General features: G+C 36.4%; 1 protein-coding gene across 5 annotated transcripts in view; it reads right to left on the bottom strand.

The window, feature by feature from the left end:
• The window catches only part of LOC121315423 (filamin-A-interacting protein 1-like), a 35,837-nt gene extending 20,546 nt beyond the window's left edge, over nt 1-15,291 (bottom strand). For 2 of the 5 annotated variants that reach the window (XM_041249491.1, XM_041249493.1), the window contains exon 1: nt 15,191-15,291. Coding sequence is in view for 3 of the 5 variants with exons in the window: in XM_041249487.1 (XP_041105421.1) it covers nt 14,072-14,110 (39 nt within the window). In the remaining 2 variants the exon portion in view is untranslated. Of the gene's footprint in view, nt 1-1,642; nt 2,030-14,071; nt 14,126-14,169; nt 14,310-15,190 lie in introns of those variants that run through there. The other 3 variants (XM_041249488.1, XM_041249487.1, XM_041249490.1) reach the window with 3 other exon arrangements.
• Nucleotides 15,292-23,243: the final 7,952 nt, after the last annotated feature.

Genomic DNA, 23,243 nt, shown 5'->3' on the forward strand with positions numbered 1-23,243 from the left:
CTGGGCGCTGATTGATCGTTAATTAAACTAATCAACTAATCAACCCCAGCCACCTGAACATAATAAACCCAGGCAGGTAGGGGAAGTTAACCCCATCCCTGCCAATTTAAAAAGGGCAGAGCTTTGCTCTGCCCACAACAACATACAGTAGAACACAAACAGTGACTTGGATCAAAGTATCTGCAGCATAATCTTGGACTGCTCAATGTTATTTCAGGTAAGGTAATCCAAGGTTAGAGCTAATCAGGGTCTGTGAAACTAATATTAGAATGATATAATAATACCCTGACAATGCCCAAGTGATCTGTTGGTAATCCAGTTTGTGTATTAGGATGACCTCATGATTCATAATTGCTTGCAGATAAATGACAAATCTGCAGCACCTCCCTTGTGAACACATCAAATAATTAATCCTCTGTTTGGAATGTATTAATGGATGAAGTCATGTTTATTTTTCACATGCTATGTTATCCTGACAGGGATATATCAGTATGGCTGAAAGAACCATTTCGACTGGCTCTAAGGGGTTTGCACACATTTCTCTCATTAGAACTGAAAGTCATTAAAAAAAGACAGAAGAAAAAAAAAAGTATTTGAAATGTGTACATATAGCAAGAGACATGTGCACAAGAGTGGTGTGCAATGCTTACTATAGTCTGTTTACGTACTGAGGCTGTACAACCTGCAAAATACTTCACAGACAATGGTGGAAAACTCATGTAAAAATTTCGGTCAGTACACTTTGAGTTTGTAACACAATCAGACGTGTTCCATGTATTTGCATTGACTCAAAATAGACAATCTTCCAGTCTCAATGCAGCACAATCCGAGGCAATGCGGATCTTCTAATCATGAACAGAAGGGCCATCGCTAATGAAGATTATTCATACCATGGTTACCCCAGTTGAAACTATGTTAAACAATGGTATCCCAAAAGAGCAGTGGCTACACCAAGAGGCTATTATATAGTTAAAAACAATGTTACCCATGCATAAGCAGTCTGACAGATAAGCCCTGCTTGTGTGCCCTGTCTTACACAGCACTCTCTTTCAGCCTGTCTCTAGTAGGAACACATTTCAGCTGAAGCAATATAAAAAAAGAAAGATATGATATATACTGATATATATATATACACACATAATATTAATACCCTGTGGCAGGCTGGCGAGTGGATAGAGGCCACAGAGACAGACTGCAGTTCAAACAAAATACCTATTTTAAATAAATAAACACAAAAATGAAAGGGCACAAGGGCCAAAACAAAGCAATTTAAACACAAGGAAAGACAAAAAGCAAAACCTTTTTTTAAAAACAAAATTTCCAGGCTGTACAAACAAAGTAAAGTATTAATAAATTACTACCAGCTAATTTACAAATAATTGTACAATTAAAACATAAGAAAGTTTACAAATGAGAGGAGGCCATTCGGTCCGTCTTGCTCGTTTGGTTGTTAGTAGTTTATTGATCCCAGGTTCAAAGGTTTATATAAACAGAAACATCAAGGCTGCTAAATGTTGCATGGGGCATTTCTTGTTTAAAATGGCAACAGCAAGATGGTCTGTTTGTTGACTAACAGATAAAAGATCTGGGGTTCAATACTAGCTATTGAGCCACTGTGTAACCTAGAAGGGCAAGAAGTCACCTGAATTGAATGTGATTTCATCTCACCCAGATGGACATCTGTGCAGAAGCAGGACCACTCCAAATGGTTACCAGCATTTACTAATTTTGTGTTTTATCTTAGCTATGCCTAGTTTCACAACCCCAGGTTAAGAATTCCATGGGGGAGTAACCAAAGATCTGACATTTTCTAAAATCCCATGCTCCTCAGACTTTGTGCTTGGCCTTTGAGCCCAGCTGTCCCCTAATGAAATCTCTCAAGATTATTTATAGACTCCTACTTGTGCTCAGGGCTTGTCCGGGATAGAGGGGAGACATATCATGCTATCAGCATCTGAAAACATGCCATTCATAGCAGATCTTTCATTTTACTGCTCTGCTCCACTTTGACCCAGGGCCATCACAGTTATAAATAAAGAGCGGTCTTATTTTGGATTGGGAACCTTTGAGTTACACAGACACTCTTGCCAACTGCATTCCACAACAGGCTGTTTATATCTCTGGATATGTATTACTGTGCTTTTTATAGCTAGTTACTGAATTGTTGGTATGTATATATATATATATATATATATATATATATATATATATATATATATATATATATATATATATATATATATATATATATATATTATATATATATATTCCAGGTTGGCTATTCATATTTTGTTTCAATAGATCTAAACAAATAAAGGCTGGTTTATACTAGTAATTAGAACTTCTGTGTCTAGTTAATCTTGTGCTATTTACATAGAGAACAACATAAAGAGATTAGGCATAGCTATAATACCATTATTAGCATTATTACCGGGACCATTATTGGCATTATGAGATTTACAGAGCATTCCCCTCTTTACACTCTTCAACTTTTGCTAAAACCAGTCATGGATATTTACTTACAAATGTGCATCTAAAGCATCTTTTGGCCTGTAGATTTCCCAACTGCCATACAGCATTTGAAAAATGGTACAACGTGTTCACCTGTAGACCAGTCTGACCTTGTTTACTATGTGACTGTGACAGAATAATGTCACAGCCCAAGATGTTATCTGCAGCAATTAGAGATTCAGAGACAGAAGCCGCAGTGAAGCTATTAAACAAAAAACATAAAAAACACAGGAACAAATAAACAGGCACAAGGGCCAAAATTAAAGGCTAAACAAAACAATTTTGTTGTCATGCTGGACATTCGCCTTCACTGACCAAATTCTCCAAAAACAATACAAAACTCACAGCACTTACCTAAACAGCACATACTCACCTACTACTCACCTAGTCACCTAATCACCCCCTAATCACCCCCTACTCACCTACTCCCTTCACAAACAAAGGATTTGTCCTTCCTTATATATACCTAATTTGGGAATGACAACACCTGGCAGTGAGAGATTTAACCCCATCCTTGCCAACCTTACATACCCATACACACATTACTTACAGGGTAATGGCTGCCTGCCACAATAACATTAACTATAATACTTTTTGTTTTATGAAACTATACAAATATAGGAATTTAAACGTTCATGTAATGGTCTGAATTACATTTCCAGACCCCTGGCAGAACAAGCCACAGTTGTCCAAAACCTCCTCTATAAATGTTTTGGTGCTTAATAGAAATGTAATCGTAGCAGCACCCCTCCTGGTGCTTTACAGTTTTGACAGCATTAGTACTTCAATCCAGTAATACAAATATACTTGTCATACGCTTAGCCTTCAGGCTATAAAATGTAAAAAGCTAAAGCGTCCACTGCTAAGTTCTTGAACATTCAATATATCACTCTCTGTAGCTAAAATATAAATCCTATACCTTATAGCAATGCATCAATATAAAAGAGTTATTACGTTCAAATATATGCTTACCTTCCAGTAAATGGAAATGTAGTGTAGGACAGAACTGTCTTAAAAAGGCAGAGACTTGACTTTGACCAAACAGGAATCAGTTTTTTCAGAGATCCTCAGAGCATGGATCACAGCAGCTTGTAGTTAACATGTTGAGCAATACTTGACTGGGGTTTGTATAGGATTTCCCCTCCATTAAATATGTCAGGAGTCCCAATTAAATCTGATCATCTATCTGCCTTGACAGTTCTTATCTTTGAGTTAATGATATATTCTAGAAGGATCCAGTCAACTCTTTTTTAAAACTAATTGGTTTTGTTCAACAACCTTCAAAATTAATTGGATATAACTTATTTCCAAAAATATTGGAATATGATCTCATAGTGTCTCTTTTTTCAACCCCTCCTTTTTCTAAGAAGTCAGATGAATCACAGTTCACAGGATCCTTGCTATAATACCTCACAATACAATACAAGTTTATATGTGTATTAAAAGAGATGCTATTTATGTGTGTGTATATATATATATATAGTCATTCTGTGATTATATAAATCTGAGCCTAATATATTCCCTCTGAGCAACATGTCTCATCACCATTTCAGTTTAGTTTACTTTCATATACAGGTATGGCAAGCCTTTGAATAAGCACACAGTGGTCAGTTCAGTTATTTCCATTTAAATGTAAGCTATAATGGAAATGTGTTAAATATAATAGCCTTATATTAACTTGTACCATGCTTGTACTAAAACTGACCTCTCTCTGTTTCTAAAAGTTGCCTGCACAAGCAGGTTTCCAATCAACTTGTTTAGTTGGCAAGGCCACTGTTTTAATTAATATGAAACTCCCTGTAAGCACTTTCCAAATCCACAGCATGAACATTATCTCACATGTGTTCCAACAATATGTTTACAATATTGTCAGTGCCATGCTTCTGTTATAATAAACTTTTACAATGTTCTTTCAACAGTTTAACTTTAGTTACTTCAGTATAACAGTTGCTCCTAGAAATTGTAATATTATTTTACTCCATTGATAAATCTTTTAAGCTTTTAATGGAAGATCCAGTTATTTATATCTAAATACATGCTATCATTAATATATTAGAATGCCATAGTGTTATAGTGACTGAACTAAGTCTGGCCTCCTTCACTGTTCATACAAAACCCAGTTAAAGCAGGTTTTAAGACAACCTCTGCTTTTTGCCAATTTTAGGGTTGATTAATATGAAACACTATCGTAAGCATTTTCTAATACTCATTATTTCAAACCAACATCTAACTTAACGTATTAACATGTCCTACACTTTCCATTCCCATCTCTTACTGCCAGGTTCTAATTAATTTAATTATTTTTTTGTGATATATGTTTTAATATAAACTCCCACCTTCTGTTGTACAAAAGGTATTTTGTTCGTTAATAGTAATGAGATCGCTCATTATAGTGAGGATCTTGGCTTTTAAGTTGCTGACCATCAAAAATCCCTGCTTCATCGGCCAAAACCAATGAGTCATTTTCAACACTGCCTGTACTACAAGCAGGTGAAAACGAGGTTACAAATCGGTTCGCTGTATATGTAAACTTACAGTTTATACTATAAATAATTTTATAACATTCAGGTATGTTAATATTGCAATCTCTCATAAACTGCAATTCTATTTTACTTCATTGATATACACAGAAGGCAAGAGGCATTTTTTTATTAGGTACCTGCTTAGCAGCAAATGCAACCTTAATCATTAAAACTCAGGACTGCTCACACATTTACTCAATGTTATTATATTTGGTTTCTTATTTATTTAAATACTTTAGTTTTTTCTTACTATAATCAAACCTAGTTTGATTGCTTCTGGCATATTAACTGTGCTCCATAAAGTCTGCTCTTGCTTTATCTCAATGTTTTGAGACTCTGAGTCTAATTAAAAAATATGCTTTTGCTGATAAGGGAGGTTTGGAATTTTCAGCAGGCCAGTTTGACCTTCAATGCAATGAACTCCTTCTCACAGCCCTTACACAGGTCTGCTAATAATATGTTCTACTTGTTGTATATTCTTTAAATCACATTACAGTCACTACAATATTTGTTACAGTTTCACAAATGTTCAATTTATATCTCAAAGATCAGCCTGCTTCCAGTAGCTGTGACAGTCTTGGGTCAGTTTCTGCTCTCAGTGAGTCAGTTTCTGCTCACAGGTGTGGGTAACAGTCTTTAAAAGCCTGAAACCTGCAAAAACTTCAGTCTTGTTAGCTAGGCTCCCATCTCTGCATTCTCATTCCCATCATCAGTGAGCAAATACATTTTAACAGAATCTGGGTCCAGCAAAGAACCGCACACCTTTGCAACCGAGGCCTTCCATGCAAAAGGATCTAATGACTTATAGAACAAAAGAGATGTGCCAGAACCGTCTGTGACACTAATCTTATCTGTATTAGATGCTGCCCTAATTTATACCCTATTAATGATGTCTTAATGCTTCCAGGAGGTTATACTGAACCATTCTATTTCAGCCTCTGGTCCAGTCTCTCTGGCATTTAGCTGACCGTAACTAAACAAGGTATCGACAGGTGGAGATAGCTGTCCAGATTCCACTGCTTCTTTAGCATTAAACAATGTCTTTGAAAAATGAGTTAAACCCAACAGCAGCTTTAACTGTGACTATAAAAGGAAGAACGGGTTGTGCTGACTAACTGGCTTTTAGCAGGAAAGAGAGTCTGTACATGTAGACTTGATACTGTTGCTGTGCTGTGTATACAACTAGTCTATTTAACAGGAGAGCTGTTAGATCGAAGGGTGATTGAATCAAGGCTTTCCAAAGTCCTTGATGACCATTCCCAGTAACGGTACCATATACATGTTTCTATCTACTTACATGGTAGACTCTTGAGGCACAATTACATATAGGATCGTTTTCTCACTGACTACATCTTCATTGACTTGAATACTGTTTTAAAAGAAGTGAAGATTTGTAATATTTAGATCCCTGAGGAATGAAGTTAGGAACCACAGACTCAAATGAAGCAACTAGTGATAACAGAACAGCTTGATAAAACCAAATGAGAACCAAATGATAAATATAACCAAATGGAGAAGTGTGTCATGACAAAGATAGTCTTTAAGAGTTGCTGTGATGGTGACAGTTCACTTAGCAAGGGAGGGTTTGTCACCACATGGGAATTTGCAATGGCATCATCATGGAGCTGTACCAACACTGCTTACTATTGGCCCTGTGTACCTATGATAATGGGCTTTGAAAACATGAAATAAAGGGCACTGGTTGCTCACATCTATGCGTGTACATGAAATCCAAAGTTTCAAATACTAGGCACATCATAACACACATGGCTAAGATACCTTGGGTTATATTCCTATACTGTAATGTGCACCATGTCTAACTGTAGTTTCAAAGATCTCTTTCCAAGGTAATGACTATCTGTAGTTTCAGAGAGCTCTTTCTGAGGTAATGTCTACCCTTAGTTTCAGAGATCTCTTTCCGAGGTAATGTCTACCCTTAGTTTCAGAGATCTCTTTCCGAGGTAATGTCTACCTGTAGTTTCAGAGATCTCTTTCCGAGGTAATGTCTACCTGTAGTTTCAGAGATCTCTTTCCGAGGTAATGTCTACCTGTAGTTTCAGAGATCTCTTTCTGAGGTAATGTCTACCTGTAGTTTCAGAGATCTCTTTCCGAGGTAATGTCTACCTGTAGTTTCAGAGATCTCTTTCCAAGGTAATGCCTACCTGTAGTTTCAGAGATCTCCTTCCAAGGTAATGCCTACCTGTAGTTTCAGAGATCTCCTTCCAAGGTAATGTCTAACTGTAGTTTCAGAGATCTCTTTCCAATGTAATGTCTAACTGTAGTTTCAGAGATCTCTTTCCAATGTAATGTCTACCTGTAATTTCAGAGATCTCTTTCCGAAGTAATGTCTACCTGTAGTTTCAGAGATCTCTTTCCAAGGTAATGTCGAACTGTAGTTTCAGAGATCTCCTTCCAATGTAATGTCGAACTGTAGTTTCAGAGATCTCTTTCCAAGGTAATTTCTAACTGTAGTTGCAGGTAATCATTTATGTTTTTAAAATATCAGGTGGTCCTGTCATAAAGTGCACATCTCTTCAGTCAACATTCTTTGAATTCACTTGGAATTGCTGGGCTTGCCTCAGCATTTGAGAATGTAATATGTCTCTAAAGGTCACTGTGAGCAAGCCCTCTGACCCCTGTGCACAGCAGAAGGGCCTTGGCTTTCCCACACACGTCACAGATAAAACATGAAGGCAGAACTGGGAACTGTTCCTGTTCATCCCATCCTGTCAGTCTCTTAATAATCATAGAATTAGCAGCAGTAGATTGTTAGGCAAAGCAAAACATATATACTCTGCTGGCATAAATAAAAGGTACCCTAGAAGTAACTGGAAATCATTAACAATATTATATATATTATATATATATATATATAATATATATATATATATATATATATATATATATATATTTTTTTTTTTTTTTTTTTTTTTTTTTCTGACTTTCAACAAATACATATTGTCCTAACTCATTTTTAAACTGGACTATTGCAGTGTATATTTACTTGCTTGTGTGTGCTTATGCTTTCATTTTCTGCAACAGTTTAATATGCACATTATGTATTCTCATCACCATAGACTACAATAAACCCAAAGGGATTTCCAGGCATGTATTCTCTAGTAATTGCCTCAAAATATATAGACTTTGTATATACATATTGCATCCATCTCATTCAAATTTGTTTGATTACTGATACTGATTATTATTATCATCATCCAAAAAATGCCCATCATAAAACCCTGTTTTCTTATTTCTGGATTCATATTGCTGGCCCATCTTTATGGTTTTATATTTACACACAATTATACAGAGAAACTCCAGCATTTGCTGCTAAATAGTTTGAGCCAACTGCTTGATCACAAGTCAGTTTATTACTCAGCTTACTGCATTTTCACGCCGATTATATTGCTTGCTTGACGGTATATTTCGTCAGGGTATTTATATGTTTTGAATCATTATATACATAGAAACTGTTTTCCAGCATTGCTATTAATCAAATTTGAGAAAAAATCCGACAATCCCAAAATTTATTTTACATGAACTAGCTTTAACTGCACGTTTAGTCATTTTGAATATATTTTATCTTTTATTAAAAGCATCGATGTTAGTCAACACAAATCTCATACCCATATGTATTGTGCTGTTTTAAAAAAGGCAATCCGTATCAATAAAAAAGTCATAAACAATAAAATAGCATGATGGTCAGCACCCCCTAATGTTACAGCATTAGTTATACATTGTATCCCCAGCCCCTTGTCTGTCATTACAATAACTCAGTTAAAATTTACAGTTTAAAATTATGAGTACACAGACTGACTAGAATGAGCCCTTGTTACCCTACAAACTTCCCTTTATAAATCAACCTGTATAAATAAATAATAAATAAACAATCATATGATGGAGCAGCACAGACATGAACAGGAATCCTTGTTATTACAAACTCACTTTATAAATGTCACTCACAATGTGAACATGGACTGAAAAAAAAAAAAAAAAAAAAGCTACTTTCTGCCTGTTAAATTCTAGTGGCTCAGGCTGCAGGAAGAGTCCCTGAAATTGTTAAAACAAAAAAACAAAAAAAAGCGTTTCATTTATTGTTCTGTTGTTGCTGCCTGTAGCAGAATAACTGCTAGAAATTTTATTTTGAGAAGTGAAGGTGTGTTTACAGCTAGGAGGTGGTACAGTTTAGATGCATTCTGTGATATTGGAACTAACAGATTCTAGTAACAGTCTTTTAGCCAATGAACTGTCAAAAAGTTAAAAAAAAAACAACAACAAAAAAACTTCCCATTCATAAGTCCTTCACTTTTAGTGCTTTGCTCCATAATGCAGTTCTGTGACTAACTTTGTATTCAAACGACGACTGTATTTACTGTATTGCATGCACCAAGTGAATTCACTCTAGTCAAGGCAGAGAGTAAAAAAAAATCTAAAACATTAACTGTGATTAATTGACAGCCCTAATATCTATTTATGTCTCTCTCTAAGGTGCTATATCTCATTTCAAGTAGGATGACGGAGTCTACCACACACTACAAAGGGGTTTACAGTAGACAATTGCTTTTAGATGGCAATGGTTTATTAAGACATAATGGTACTAAATACACCCAGTTAAAATAACACAACCAGCCTGCTTTAATTTTTGTATTTCATTTATAGGCTAGCCACACTTTCACAGAAGGGCTGATTGGATGTGAATGTATCTAATTGGGCCAAAGATCCCAACATACAACATTCAGAACTTGGGTTTAAACTTCTAATTATCACTGATGTACTCAATCATTCCTTTCAGTGAATGAAATGTATTTCAAAATACCTTTTTGTAACTAGAAATCCAATAATATACATTATTAAAGCCCTTGTGAAAAATAGTAAAAGCAAAGCAAAATGTAATAATGCATAGTGAACACACGGTAAAGCATAGCCAAGCATTGTAAAGAATAGCAAGGTATGGTACACCATATTAATAAGCATTGCAAGCCAGGATAAACTATAGTAAATGCAAAGTATAATCATGGGGAAACTACAAAAATACAGTGCAAAAATACCATGGTAAACTTTTATAAGGCAGTGTGACACACTTCTTGCTATACAATTCAAAGTATAGCATTGTACTGTGTTTAAATGTTCCATCTGTTGTGTTGCTCACCCCTTCCTCCAGTATGCAGATGTGGGAGTAATTTAAACTTCATTGAAGTGAATGACAAGAAAGCTGGGACTTAACAACCTCACTCAATGACTTCATATAAACATTGATCAACTATAACCTTTCAACTGTGTGCCATGCCTTGTACTGTAAATCTCAAATACATACCCGCGCCGTCATTAACTTACACTGCTGTTCCAAATGAATACCTAAAGCAACAATGTCCACAGATTCATTATGGGTTCAAGTGTGGAACACCACAGTAATAACAGTGAATCCATTGGAATGCATATGGATTGTAACCATGTTATGCATGTTTGTATGTATATACTGGGGTTGTTTTGTTCCAATAACTTTATTGTGTGTGTTTTTCTGGATGCACTCAACACAGTTATATTGATGAGTGACTATTTTTTTCTTTGTTGAAATACATTGCCAGTCAAGTCTTAGGAGAATCTACGTCATGTTTGGTTTCAGAGCAGATATTGAGAGTATCACTGGACTTTATTAAACTTTGACATCATCTAACTGGCAAAGGGGAAGGAGTATATTAAGCAATCTGCTGTTGCCGTGAGTGCAAACACACAGGTACAGTGACAGGCAGTGCAAGGGCTTGGCAGAGCCACCCTATGGCAGTTATCTTTCCTTACCATTTATAAAAAACAAAAACGTGCCCAAGAGAATTCAACATGTCAGCTGCAGCTGTCAACATATTGATTATGATGCAGCAACTGTATCACACAGTTACGGAGGGACTCAAATTAACTATCTCTATAAAACTCACAGGGGAGAGACTTGAGGTTCTCTCCCCAGTGAAATCTCAGACAGACATGACCTTTATTTCCAGTAAGGTTTGGGGGAGTAATAACTTTACTGCCAGGACAATTAGAGAACAGACTTGTTGACATTAAACAGACCTAGATTACAAGCTAAATAACTCTTACACCCAGTCATAGCAGGGAACTTGATTTCCATAGTAATGTAGTCCTGGCCACCTTATCTAGAAAATCGTCAGATACAGTACAATACCTACTAACAGAATTATATGTTTTTACAGGGGGGTTAAAATGCACACACAGAAAGGGCTGGAAAACATTGACCATTGTGGGCTGTCAGTGTGTTCAGATTTTATGTGGAAAACACTTTCAATATCATGGAAACCCACCCAAGTATGCACACGTTCTATAGAGATTTAGGACAGACATTCAAATGAAAGAACATGGCAATAAAAGAAAGCAATGAGAGGCGTCAGGGTGTTGACAGGTGGTTGTTCAGCACAAGGCTTTTTCTATTCCTACAGATCTTGGACCATATTTGAACCATCTGGAGTGCTTTATTCTGCTATAAAATTCTCACCCACCCTACTAAGTGAATCAGGCAGAACAGTTCGGAGCTGTACTGGTATAGTGACATATCCACTCGGGCTGTAAGACTTGTTAGCCAATGAGACTGCTCTCTCTATACTTGCCATTTTGTAATAGTATAGAATAATCCAAATAAGCAATTAAATAATAAAAAAAGATTAAATAATAAAGATAAAACAGAATTTAAAGTACAAATGACTTAAAAAATCAATTAACAACAAATATTTAAATCAAACTGTTCAGTGATATATTGTGCTAAATATCATATGGCAAATTCCAGAGCTGTATCATGACCAAGTAAAGAGTTTGTATCACATCATGAACTTCTGTACTGTATGTACTGAACAACTGCTGGTGCTGCTGTAAAAAATTAGAGAAAACAAGAGGGCCCTGTCTCTTGAATAGATGTTTTGCTGTCATAGAAACAGTGGTGTTGATTGTAAAAAAACAAAACAGGGTCTGTTATTTCCTGTAGTCTGAGATTGCTGTACTGTAATAGCAGTGTGATGTCACTGTTAACTATCTTTCCTTATCATCTGGCTGTTCTTGAAATAATGACACAGATGCCAACAAAGCCACAATGAGGAGAGGGTAATGAAGTCCAACATCCAGTTGGTTAAACATTTTCAAAATGATGTCAATCAGTGATATCAGGACTTTGAGAACACAGAAAAACAACAACAAATTGTCCTAATATTTTAAGAAGGCAGAAAGTAGAATTGAAGTTGAAGGAGTCAAAATTATGGGGGAGGCAGGATGCCAGATAAAGTGTTTGAAAAAACATTTTGAACTCTCATATTTAATATACAGATTTATCTAGCTTCCAGCACATAAACAGCCAGGACACAGTACTGACCAACACAAAGACAATTCACATCCACATCTCAGACACTAAAAACAACGGGCCAAATATTCGAACGCCTTGCGTGTGTCGGAAGTGGAGTTGCAGAGATTTTTATTCCGCAAGTCCTTTTTGAGAAACAAAAGTTTCGCTTTTGAGTGAGATTCAACATAGATGCTGCGCTGGTAAAAATGGGTTTGCGAGTTGTTCTCACGTAAGTGCGTTCCCTCTTGGGGGAGGTGTCATCACGAATAATCTCGGAAATCACTGTGTTGCATGGAAATCACTTAAAGCTCGTTACACTCCTAATTATTTCGCAAGAAGCATTTCAGGACAATCTCTGGTTCCAGTTAAAGAGTGGACGTGGTTTTCAGACAGCTGTATTTGCAAATGCTAGGAGAGCAACAGAAAAAGAGGAAATATCGTGAGGGCAGAATATATAGACAGCGTATAAGAAGTCCTTAGTCGATTTATATTTTGATTAAACATAATAACATTTTGGTGTATTTCCAACTCAAACATTTAATTTATTTGTGGTTTATTTTAAACAATATTAATTACCAGTGCTTAATTTGTAAAGAAAGCGGTGCCGGGAAAGGTATTCAGATGACATTGATTAAAAAAAAAAAAAGAAGAAATGAAAACACGCACGCACACACAAACACCCTACACAGACATTCTCTTTATGAGCTTGGTTTGTTTTTATTCTCTATTAATTCAATTATATTCATTGAAAAAGGGAACGAGAGAACCCGACTGGTATATATATAGGGGAAGTTAGCAGGCAGTGTTCCTGCGTGGGGGAGGGGTACAGGTAGGCATGAACGTGTTTAAGTTCAACCCTAATCCTGAATGAAATGTTGTTCCTGTTATTAAGCAGTAATATAATCGGAAGCAGTGGTGTTTTAAAATAACAGAAGGCAGTTTTCACCTTAGTGAAGTAGGCTACAATATTTGTTTTCATTAAAAATCAATCAAACCAAGTAGTGTAGAAATTTGCTTGTATCATTCAATCAATCAATCACGTCAATAGAGTCACGGTCCTTCTTTCGCAACCAGTGCCATCTTTATGGCATGTAAATGGTAGAGTAATTAAATGTTCCTGAAAGTGGACTGTCTCTGTTTAGCTTGCTGAATAGATAAAACTATTGAGAACTGTAAGAAAACGCATTTGAGAGTAAAACATTTAATGACATTTTTAACTTTCATAGCTAGAGACGTGCTGGGGCTATGCCTCAAGACCAAATAACGTGTCTTCATTTTGCAGTTATATACCTCGAGAGAGTTGCGATGGCTGATTTCCTGTGTTAATTCATGTTAATGTATTAATTCCCGCAGCGCTGTGATAATTGCAGTTTCTCTGCAACTGTTTTAGATTTCGCTTACTTGCGATTTTTCGCAGAACATTCTCAACACAAGCAGAGCTGCGAGAAAGATAAAAACATTCTCACGACCTTTGAGTATGTGCCACAATGTTTCTAAAATACGTCTAAAAAAAACCAAACTAGACTTTCTCAGATGACAAAAAGAGCACGGCAGACTTCATTTACCCTTCCTTTTAGCAAAACATTATTTCCCACAAGGACTAAACTTTCAAACTACATAACAGCATTTACGGATTGGACAACTACAGCACAGTTCTATATATTCAGATGTGTGTATCTAAGTAGCATCTTTAACCATTTACCTGCCACATCCACAGCCTATTGTCCAACTGAAGATACATGTGTCAGCCAGCGTGAGAACTTAACATCGTCAGAAAACAAATGAATACCACAAACTCACCTTTCTACTTTCAGTGGGGTTAATCATACATCACTCTGCACAGACGGCTTCACCGTGTCACTGCTGAAGTCAATGAAGCAGGAGAGCAGCACTTTCTGCTGTAGTGAGTGGGATTGCCTTTATAAAGGTTTGCCATGGTATTTTGCTTTTCCCATGGTTATACTGTGTATTTACCATAGTCTACCTTGGTTTGCAATTTTTATATATACTTTACCATTCATCTGGTCTTTACAATGCTTACCTATGCTTTACCACCCTTTCACTTTGCTAATCACACACTATGCTTTTAATAAGGGAAACTTCTATAAGGATCTTAATGTCTTGTGCATCGGAAAAGAAAAAGACCATGCAGCTGAGGTGATGTGTAGTATTTGAACCCTAAAAAGAAAAAGACCATGCAGCTGAGGTGATGTGTAGTATCTGAACCCTAAACACTCACAGACTCCTACGGCTTGTAACCACCTGCTTTTGAGCTAGTAAAATGGAATCAACTAATTATTTGAAGAAACATTTGCGTGAAGCTTTGTTTTAAAAGTTAAATAGCTACACTCATCTCAAAGTCGGAAGAAGAGCTGTAATCCCTTTTGATTTACGGCTGGATTCTTCTGCCTGGATCTCCTGTATTCCTGCCAGTTTGTGTCTTTAATCTGTGCACTTTAACCTCAAGAGACACAATACATGTGTTCTTCCTTTGCAATCCAACATGTTTTATTGCTGTTTTGCAATAAACCATTAGTCATTGTTTCTTAGTTCCAGTTCTAACTTAATATTTACAAGTGGCTTCACACACGAAATCTTACACACAGTGATTCAGGACTCAATTGAAATGCTATTACAAGAGTCCTGAGATTAACCTACAGTATTTTCTTAAGAACATGAATCAATATGAAAAACCTTATTAATATGAATATTACGTTCTATGCCTGTTAGATAGTATAATTTTCTTCATTGTAGATATTAAACACAGCATTCCCATTCCCAATTGAACTGCTCACCCGAGTCGCACAGTCTGTGTTCCTACCTGATCAGAATGCTGTCACCACAGCCAGCGTAATCCTAATGAAAAGACAGGAGCCTTGACCCTGTACACCAAAAATGAAAGACTACTTTCTTCTCACAAAGTTTCAGAGAGAGAGAGAGAGAGAGAGAGAGAGAGAGAGAGAGAGAGAGAGAGAGAGAGAAGGGGGAGGAGGAGGTCACAGCACCAGGATTTATATATATATATATATATACTTATATATATATATATATATATATATATATATATTATATATATATATATATATATATATATATATATATATTATACCATATATATATATATATAATATATATGTTCCCGCCCAGGTTTTTAAACTGTTGTTAATTATTGTTTAGAAGTTTGTAGAATATATGTCATTGTTTTTTGTTGTTGTTGTTGTTGATGAAATGTTCTTATCCCTTTTCTTGTTCTCTGTCTGATTTAAGGGTGGGTTTGTAGGACTGAGCAACACTTCTATATTTAAACAGTGTTCTCAGCTCATCATGCCAAGCAGCAGCTGAGAAGTTTGAGACTGGTTTTTCTCAGCATCTCAACAGCTGAGCTATCAGGCTGGTATGCCTCCACACATCCCAGGTCTCTGCTCTAAGCTACAGGATAGGAATAAACCAGTCATTTAGCAGCCTGTATTTCATCGTCTTCAAGGCTCATTTAAGTCAGTAAAATGCATCGCTTGGGGAATAAAAGGCTAAAAATACTGCAGCATTTTTTTTCTCTGACTGCGGCATATATTTTCGAAGTAGTGAAGCTGAGCCATTAAAAGCTTTGTTTAGTTGTTTTTATAATAATTAATGCTAATAAGGGGGGTGTGAACAGGATGAATATAAGTATTAATACAGTACAGTATATATTAATTGTAAAGTTATACAGTCAGTAATAAAAGCTGTTTGTAAGGCTTGTTTACATTAAAGCATGTTATAATCATAATCCCAACTACTATATTCAATTACATGACAGTACAAATTCTAATCATCTCTGCTGGCACTGAAATGCTGGGAGGGTGTCAATGGCCGTGATACCACTGCAGTTAAACACTATTGGTCTATTTCATTTTACATTTTTAAGTATAAAATAAATAAGTATGGCTTTAGAATTTAGAAACCCATGTCTACAGGTGGAGAAGGCTTTAATTAATACTAGATAATATATGAAGCAGATACACACAATAGGCAAAGTTGATAGTAAAGAAGTGCCACTTTTTTCCACCCAATAAAAAGGTGTCAGTGCTCTCTCAGCATATAAAAATGTTAGTTAACAGGTGCCTGCCAGTAATGTTAATGGAAAGAGCGCTGCCCAACTTTGACACCATTAAAGTACAATACTCCACTGATGTTAGATAAAGAGAATGTTTGCAAAGTTTATGTATGCTTTTGAAAGCTTTTTCCCTGGAACATTACCATTTCTGAAAGCAGATCTTGATTTACAATCTGAGATTTTTAAACACGCCAAAAACAGGGGAAATTAGTGTTGAGCTGCGAGAGACAGGCTGTTAAAAGATTATTATTATTACTATTATTATTATTATTATTTATTTATTTATTTTATTTTAAGAACTTGCTTGGAAATTCTTCTAATTAATCTCTGAAATGCATTTTTTTAAAATATTGGACTATATGTTCTGTGCAAAATGCTATAGCCTTCGATTTTGGTATTTTAATGCAGTGCTAGCATTGAATAACCACATCAAGTTATTTTACTTAGGGACAGTGGCAAGCAGGTTTCATAGCGAGGGTGAGATAACACTTGTTTACTGGCTTTGAGGAATGTGAACTGGTGCAAAGGTCTGCTTGTCAGTATAATTGTGTTCACAAGAGGACGGACGTCAACAGACACCAAGCTAGCATATTATGAAGTACAATTCAACTAGACTCCGCAGCTTTAAAGAGAAACCGATACATGCTGTATTTGTTAACTACATTCTAGCTAATGTTTAATAGAAGCAAACAGCTGAGGCTGATCATTCAAACTAAGGTTATATCAAGTTTGTGTACTGTATGTTTTGAATGACTCTCACAACCTACACACCCAGATGAAGTAGTGCAGTGGGATTTAGTTAGGAAGAGGTTTCTTGTTTTTAGAAGGGGAAGTCTGTATTTTTAGCCCTGAGCTGGTGGTCTTCCTGTCTTCCCATTACAAACCAGTGCTGTACTCACGGTTAAAATGAGTCACATATAATACAGTAACCCTACATATTTCCAAGCTGGTGCAGTATATAGAACAGACTACTCAGGTAGTGGCTGAGTTTTTACTGCATCTGTAATCCTTAAAAGCATGAGGGCCGATTGCATAATATGTTCAAGATTAACACTGTGCTGCATGTAGCAAGGCAAAAACAACAAAAATGGACAGCAAATTGCCAGCTAAACATTGTTGCTATTTCATCTCTGTGATAAGCCTGAGCCATGTGTTTTAGTAGCTCCAAAATCGTGGCTATGGTTGTTTGTGTGTGTGTGTGTGTGTGTGTGTGTGTGTGTGTGTGTGTATATATATATATATATATATATATATATATATATATATATATAATAAGCCTACAAGAATACCTTTGTGAGCAGATTGTAAAATCCTGTATCACTTACTTTACAGTGGTGCAGTTAGAGAAGACACGTGTGAGAGATCCCGAAAAGTCACCAGAGTGCTTGAACTTCAGAGTTTAAAAACTATCCAGGATTTCATGACTAGTGAGATTTACATATTGGACTGTGAAAATCATGTGACTCTAACATGCAAATCCAATAAATGTCAAGGCAGGTGCCCTTTTCTGGTTTTTTTGCATTTAATTATTATGACTCTTGCCCCAAAGAGACCTGCCCCAGTCACTGTATGAATCTCACAGTTATATTAATGAATTACAAACCTCTATTGCATACGCTGAAATTTTTTTAAATATGAAACAGGAACACAGTACAAAGAGAATTCTAATGTTCACAGAGAACATGCACTGATAGCATTAACAGATGAAAGCTACCTAAACTTTATGCTTACCGATATATGTCAAAAATTTAAATTATTGCTGATGTAAGTAGAAACATTAGCCTACATTTAGAAAAATAATTAAATCCATTAAATGGTTTTTCCATATTTCCTTTTGTTTTATATGGTTATCTTGTTAGTAAATCTCTTGCAGTAAGTACATTAACACTAATGCTTCTGGGATCATTTGTAAAATTGCCTGGAGTTTCAACGGAAGACAGATTTATAGTAATTTAGTTTAAACCGGTATAATTTTGTGGTTCTGTGAACTCTGTTCTCTGGGGTTTAGGCTTTGCTTTTGACATTAACATCCTAATTTCCCTCACAGTAATATTCTTATCACATTTACTCTGCAGTCAGGAGCCATGCCATATTCTATGAAAAAAAATACAAGGACTAGAGTAAACACTATTATTATTATAATATTTCCCAAAAACCTATAAAAAATGTTTGAAAAATGATTTATAGGTAATTCAATAATTCCATAAATCTTACCAGTCATGAACTTCCATCCACTGAGTAGACAAAGCAATTTAAAAGCAAGCTTGCATTTTAAGATGAATGATATCTGGTCCCACACTAGTTTAAATAAGTGCAGCGAGGATGAGTATTAGGTCCTCTGCTATTCCTAATCTACATTAATGACTTAGATTCTGGTATAGTAAGAAAACTTGAGTGGCAAACACCATTGCAGCAGCAAAGGTCATTCAAAATGATCTAGACATCATTCAGAACTGGGCAGACACATGGCAAATGGCATTTAATAGAGACAGGTATAAGGTACTGCATGCAGAAAATAAAAATGTGCATTATAAATACCATATGGGAAATACTGAAATTGCAAAAGGAATCTATGAAAAAGACCTAGGAGTTTATGTTGACTAAGAAATGTCTTCATCTAGACAATGTGAGGAAGCTATAAAAGGCCAACAAGATGCTCAGATATATAGTGAAAAGTGTTGAATTTAAATCAAGGGAAGTAATGTTTAAACTTTACAATGCATTAGTAAGACCTCATCTAGAATATTGTGTCACCTCGCTACAAGAAGGATATTGCTGCTCTAGAAAGAGTTCAAGAAGAGCGACCAGAATTATTCAGTGTTTAAAAGGCATTTCATATGCAGACCGGCTAAAAGAATTTAATCTATTCAGTCTTGAACAAAGAAGACTATGTGACGATCTATCTATCTGACTTAAGCATTCAAAATCCTAAAAGGTATTGAAAAAGTCAACCCAAGGGACTTTTTCGACATAAAAAAAAAAACAAGAACCAGGGATCACAAATGGAGATTATACAAAGGGCCATTCAGAACAGAAAATAGGAGGCACTTATTTACACAGAGAATCGTTGGAATCTGGAACCAATTCCCCAGTAATGTTGTTGAAGCCGACACCCTGGGATCCTTCAAGAAGCTGCTTGATGAGATTCTGGGATCAATAAGCTACTAACAACCAAACGAGCAAGATGGGCCGAATGGCCTCCTCTCGTTTGTAAACTTGCTTATGTTCTTATGTTCTGTGTCCCTGCCTTACTCTCAGGCAGGCTTACTATTACACTTCATTAATTTTACATTTCACAGCCAAGACTATCTGAAATGAAGGCATGCAAGCAGAGTTTTCTTCAGCCAAGTGTAGAAATACTGTAGATATTAACCCATGTGAACCCTAGTGAATGGAAGTGCATGACAGGTAGGGTTATGCAATGATTAGTTTTAACCTCTTAATAAACTCTCAGATTAATCTGCAGAAGTACTTGACATTTTTTCTACCCTAATTGTTTACTAACAAGTTAACATGTAGCTGTGCAAACCGATTCTGATTACTCAAAGCAGTTCCCTCAATTACTCTTACCAAAAATAAAAGTAATTTCTGTAACAGTGAAGACAATTACCTATCAATGATTGCACTGTGTAACAAAATGTTTATTTTTTTTTTGTTCCTGGGTAGTAAGTGTTATTTCCTAATTGCTTATGCCTCAAAAGTATAGAACATGGCTATTATTCCCCACAAACTTTGCTTTTGTGACCAGGACAGTGATATTTCAACATATCACTATTTCCAATGGGAAAATGGGCAAATGTGTGTCTTTTCGTTCACATAGTCAGAAAAAAACAACATATGAATCCAAATTAACGTGTATTTATACTAAAGTAATACAAAGATGACGACAAAAGATTTAGAAGTGCATAGTTTTTCGAGATTTACAATTATACTGTATTTACAGTATAATTGTAAATCTCGAAAAACTACTCACTTCTAAATCTTTTGTCGTCATCTTTGTATTACTTTAGTATAAATACACGTTAATTTGGATTCATATGTTGTTTTTTTCTGACTTTATGATGATTTGATTGAAGTCATACTTTTAAAAAATAAAACAAAAAATCCAAGACCTTCATAAAGGAAAGAGTCATATAATAGCTAAAACTAGAGGACACACCATGCGCACTTCAAAAAGGAAAGAGTCATATAATAGCTAAAATTAGAAGACACGCCATGCGTACTTCAAAAAGGAAAGAGTTATGTAATAGCTAAAACTAGAGGACACGCCATGCGTACTTCAAAAAGGAAAGAGTCATATAATAGCGAAAACTAGAGGACATGCCATATGTACTTCAAAAAGAAGAGTCATATAATAGCTAAAACTAGAAGACACGCCATGCGTACTTCAAAAAGGAAAGAATCATATAATAGCTAAAACTAGAAGACACGCCATGAGTACTTCAAAAAGGAAAGAATCATATAATAGCTAAAACTAGAGGACACGCCATGCGTACTTGGAACACTAGTAAATTAAGGCTAAAAATGGAAAGGGGTATATTTAGAAAACAAGTCTTGTAGCAACAATCAGTTGTAAGTAGTTTTTAATGGAAAATTATATCAAATCAATCATCGTGGGAAGTTTCTTGGAAACATTACTATCTGAACTAAATGCTGTTTTCGCAAGTTTTAGGTGAAACACTGACAAATAAAAGCTTTTACATTGTACTAACCCAGAGGAAATGATTTCTGTTTCATGCTGCTGTTTACTTTGTAAAATGCTATCCTTTGGGATTGATGTTATATCCAGTATATAATGTTAAAAGGCTGCTGTGATGTCACAATGACATCAATGTAACTGTTATAATTGTATAAACAGTGGTTGCTATGTCACATAAAATGGTTTCAGCTTTCTCTATTCCAGTACACATGTACAGGATTATTAGCAGCAGTTCATACTAGATACTAGAATGTATAATATAGAACATTCTAGCGACAGACTTGCTTAAAACGTGGATTGTGTTGCTGCTTGCAGTTTGAAGGGTGTAGAATTAGCATTAGGTAAGTAAATTTGAATGCTTGTTTGCCGATATAAATACATAAGCTGGGCTAAATAATTAATTTTCTAAAGTGTTCAGAGCTGTGGTAAATTGAAGCAAATTTAAATAGTGTGTAAACTGGACCAGCTATAGCCCTGCAGGACAGTATAAATTGGCAAACAGTATCTTAGAGCACCAGCTGTTCTAAGCACCAGCCAGTTGAAGGGCCACACATCCAAGGGCAGTCTGAGCTGTGGCAGCCTAAGGGCCACATGTCCAAGGACAGTCTGCGCTGTGGCAGTCTAAGGGCCACACGTCCAAGGACAGTCTGCGCTGTGGCAGTCAGAGCAAGGACTGCCCTTGGACGTGTGGCCCTTAGACTGCCACAGCTCAGACTAATGTCTGGATCCCCCGGACAAAGCATGCTCACTTTGTCTCCTCTCCTAGAATGAACACTGGTAAGTATTTGCTTCAGATACCGTTACTAAGTCCCTCTCCCCCTGTATTGCTTTGTACAAACTGTAAATTCTCTTTCCTAAATTGCCGTTCTCTTGACTAACAAATCTCTGCTTCTCAACAAATTTATAACTGATACTAATCTTGATCTTCTTTGTCTAGCAGAAACCTGGCACTCTGTAAACGATAAGCACTCACTACATCTATCCACCCTAAATGGCTACTTGCTCTTTGACAAGCCACGCATCACTGTTACAGATGATTGTACTGCTGTTATTGCTAACTCTGTGCTTGCCGCCTCAATTCTCTCTTTCCCAGCCTTCTCTTCATTTGAGCATCTCACTATCAAGCTCCCCTCACCCTTGCTGTTATTCATCCACGAAAGAATAACTCTGCTTTTATTGCTAAGTTCTCACAATTCCTCTCCCTAATCTGCACTTCAACTGACAAAATTCTTACTCCTAGGTGATTTCAACATCCATGTTGATTTGCCTTCTTCCCCTCTAGTGACTGAGATTGCCATGCTCCTGGACTGTCTCAGACACTCTCAATCTTCAATGTGGACACACACCCATGGACACACCCTGGATCTGCTCATCATCAGAGGTCTTGATATCTCCAAGCTCTCAGTCTCAGATCTCTCTCTCTCTCTGACAATTTCTTAATCACTGCCAATATTAATCTTCCCACACCTTCTGCTACTAGTGATGCTGTTATTTCCTTCTGTCCCAAAAACCTAAATCCTATAATGCTCTTGCAATGTGTCTTTTCTTCCCCTCTGAGTGACAATCTTCTGTGTCCGGTCGATGGTGCAGAGTCCCTCTACAACGCCACCCTTACTCATCTCATCGACACAGTTGCCCCGCTTACACTCAGAACAGTGAAGAAACATTGCAACTGTCTGTTGTAAGTCTGAGTGCAAATGGCGGTCATCTGGACTAACAGGTCACAAGAGAGATTTGGACCTATCACCTCAGTAGCTACAGGTGTGCGCTTGCTACTGTCAGGGTGAATATTCTCCAAATATTCTCTTCAAAACCACTGATCAAATCCTGAATCCAGTCATCAATAAATCCATCTCCCATTCATCCTCTTCTGATTTCTCACCTGCCATGATTTCTCCTCTTTATTTTGGAATACATTCCACACCATTTATTCTACGCTGTCCTGCCACAAACCCAGTAGAGTACTCGACCACCTTGACTCCCCTCTGATTGCCCCTCCTGCTCTCTCTTCCTACTCTCCTCTTTCCATTACTGATGTCTCCAGCTTATTGCTGAAATCAACTATTGCCACGTGCCCCTTGG

This window comes from Polyodon spathula, chromosome 5, assembly GCF_017654505.1.
Source record: "Polyodon spathula isolate WHYD16114869_AA chromosome 5, ASM1765450v1, whole genome shotgun sequence".
Lineage (NCBI taxonomy): Eukaryota > Metazoa > Chordata > Actinopteri > Acipenseriformes > Polyodontidae > Polyodon > Polyodon spathula.